The sequence below is a fragment of the Plectropomus leopardus genome, unplaced genomic scaffold, assembly GCF_008729295.1.
Source record: "Plectropomus leopardus isolate mb unplaced genomic scaffold, YSFRI_Pleo_2.0 unplaced_scaffold23765, whole genome shotgun sequence".
Taxonomy (NCBI): Eukaryota; Metazoa; Chordata; class Actinopteri; order Perciformes; family Serranidae; genus Plectropomus; species Plectropomus leopardus.
In genome coordinates this window covers 1-3062 of record NW_024625786.1, presented here as the reverse complement: position 1 = coordinate 3062, position 3062 = coordinate 1, and the positions used below count along the sequence as shown (strand labels likewise).

Genomic DNA, 3062 nt, shown 5'->3' with positions numbered 1-3062 from the left:
ACACACACACACACACACACACACACACACACACACACACACACACAGAGGTCAAATGTTGCGATTGGTTTTTGTGTTGCAGTAAATTGTCCAATAAGAAAGCAGCAGAGAGCAAAGGGAAGAAGAAGCTTCCCGCTCTGAGCTACAGCGCCACCCGACTGCACGAGAAAGGAGTTCTGTTGGAGATCGAGGACCTGCCGGCGACACAGTGAGGAACTTTAATGTTGATGTTTAATGATGAAAAATGTTATTAGCATATGTGACATTAAATGTTAATGTTACAAACTTTTAACACCACGTGTGTTGATGTTAGAAACTTTAAAAGTCAAATATTTTCATGTTGTAAGTATTTGACACGTGCTCATTGTTTACTGCCGCTCTGAGAGGAAGTGACTGAACAGAGCTGAACTCTTCCAGGTTTAAGAACGTCGTCTTCGACATCGTTCCTGGACCTGAGAAAGGAACTTTCAACGTCAAAGCTCGATTCCTCGGCGTCGAGATGGAAGAATTCCTGCTCAAATATCAGGTAAAAAGTGGGCTGGACACCGAGTCACATCAGGCTGATACAAGATTAAATTAGGGGTCGACAGATTATCGGCCTGGACCATTATCGGGTATTTGAGATTTTGAGGATTATCAGTATAGGCATTTTATTTTAATGATTGCCAATAAAATTAATTAATTAAAAAAGTGCAAAGAAATATGCAGAGATTATGTCCTCGCCGTGGGTTCGATTCCGGCCTCGGCCCTTTGCTGCATGTCATCCAATCTCTCTTCCCCATTTCACGCTTGAGCTGTCCTATTTAATAAAGACAAAATGTCCAAAAATTATCTTTAAAAAAAAAAAAAAATGCTCAGAACTTGCTGTATGTGATGTTGAAAGTTTCCGTTTTGATAAAAAAATGTGTTAGATTTAAACAAAATTTTGTGTTTGAGTTTGTTATATTCCAAATTCTAAATATGAATGAATGCATGTTGTTTCCAAATATCGTTTATTGGTCTCTTTAACTTGTACTAATCAGTATTGGTATTGGCCCTAAAGAAAAAACAATATCAGCCGACTCCTAGATTAAATACCAGGTATGTGTGTATAATATGTGTGTTCTGTGTATAATGTGTGTGTGTGTGTGTGTGTGTGTGTGTTATAGGACCTGCTGCAGCTGCAGTATGAAGGTGTGGCGGTGATGAAGATGTTCGACAAGGCAAAGGTCAACGTCAACCTGCTCATTTTCCTCCTCAACAAGAAGTTCTTCAAGAAATGAACCAAGTGATGCTCTTACATTACAATCCTATCTCTACTCACTACAGCATTTTTTATATGTGCCTATATTCAACAGAGTGAGGCATCTTCTCTACACTCCCATCTCTGCTCAGATATCTACTACACTGTCTTTACAACTTTTTACACGTTTTTTTAAACGTTCACTACAGTGCACAGAGTGAAGCATCATGTTTTTTAAAAATCTCATTGCTAACCAATCAAATAAGCTTTATTGACGCGTACATTATTGCCAAAGCGCGGTTACATATTATTGCATTGTTACATTTTAACAAGATAACAAAAAAGAAAAATAATCATAAGAAGTGTTTAGGGTTGGACATCTTCTTTACACTCCTATCTCTGTTTTTATATCCCACTACAACATGGGTTTCTATATCCCACTGTGTAGTTCAGAGTGAAGCTTCTTTACCGAATCTCCGCCTTTGAATCCTCACGTCTGTGTTTTGATCTCACTCGAATCAAACAGAGTGGGACACCTTCTCTACAGTCCAATAAGTTGCTATGAGATCTATTATTATATCAGAGTGAGGCATCTGTTCATTCCTATCTCTGTATCTCACTCACTCCTGTGTTTATATGAGACTACAATTTAAACAAAGCAGAGCGTCTTCCCTTTGCGCATATCTCTGTTTTCTTGACGGAGGATTTTGTTAATAAATACAAACACAAGAAGCCCAATTAAACTTATTAAGATGCACACAAAATCATCAGTTAAGGATTTTAAAAATGCTATTAACTACAAAAAAACAAATTTTATTTTGAGGGAATTTATTTTCTTTGAGGCCACAAATCATTAATCTGATGCAGCAGAATCATCATGGCACCGGCGGGACGCCTCAGAGAGCTTTGTGGACGGGACTTTTGTCAGTTTTGGCAGATTTCATCGGTCACTGAAGTCTGCCTGTAGTTTTTAGTTTCAGCTCAAACATCAAAATCATTTTAGAAGATAAACTGGATTGTAAGCGAGCTGCTCTGACACCTACCTGACTGTTGACAATAACTGATGACTGATCGCTGACTGTAAATATTTTCTGTCAACTTTGTTTGTTTGTGTTTTTCTGTTGGTTTGCTTTCTTTCTGTCGACATTTAAAGGGAACTTTTTAAATCAGTTTTTATTTCATTAAATATCTGAACTTCTTCAGCTGTTGTTTCTGACTGGGATGGAGAAGTTAATTTATTAGTTTGTTGACTGATCGAATGGCTGAGATCAGTGTGTGGTCATGTGACATGATTCACTATAAAACACACAACTGTCTGATATTTTCAGATTAGTAACAAGGTAATGAAGTAAATGTTCACTTTGATAATCAGTAAATCTGAAGTCATCGACTGATCATCACATTGAAAAATATTTCAAATAGATTCAGTTTACTGAGAAATAAAACAAAGTCTGAGATATTTGGGTAGAGTGAAACAGGTTGAATCAGGTTTGAGCGGTGGAGGCGTTCAGATCATGGCGGTGTCGAACTCCTGAGGACTCGTCGTCTGTAAACAACAAACACTCGGTGATCAGTTTACAAACAGGCTGTTTTTTTGACTCAGTCACATGACCTCCCACCTTGATGACACACCTCTTAGCTGCGCTCTGCAGTGGGTGGGGCCTCATATGTGGGTGGAGTCTCCGACATCTGTGAAGCAGCTTCATGCGATTGGTTGGTTATGATGATCGGCTGCTGTCCTTGACCTCCATGTGACATTGAATGGACGTGACAGAGACAGCCCAACAAGATCCAGAGCTGTCCAGATCTCGGGGTGAGTGACAAAATCTGATCGTAATTT

The 3062-nt window shown here is 38.8% G+C and overlaps 1 protein-coding gene across 1 annotated transcript; it reads left to right on the top strand.

The window, feature by feature from the left end:
* Positions 1-82: 82 nt before the first annotated feature.
* LOC121966257 (ras GTPase-activating-like protein IQGAP1) lies at positions 83-2296 on the top strand (the record flags this gene model as incomplete). The annotated part of the gene is made up of 3 exons (XM_042516366.1): positions 83-208; positions 418-526; positions 1149-2296. Coding segments are annotated over 3 exons (349 nt in total), but the record flags the coding sequence as incomplete, so codon positions are not given.
* Between the last annotated feature and the right edge of the window lie 766 nt (positions 2297-3062).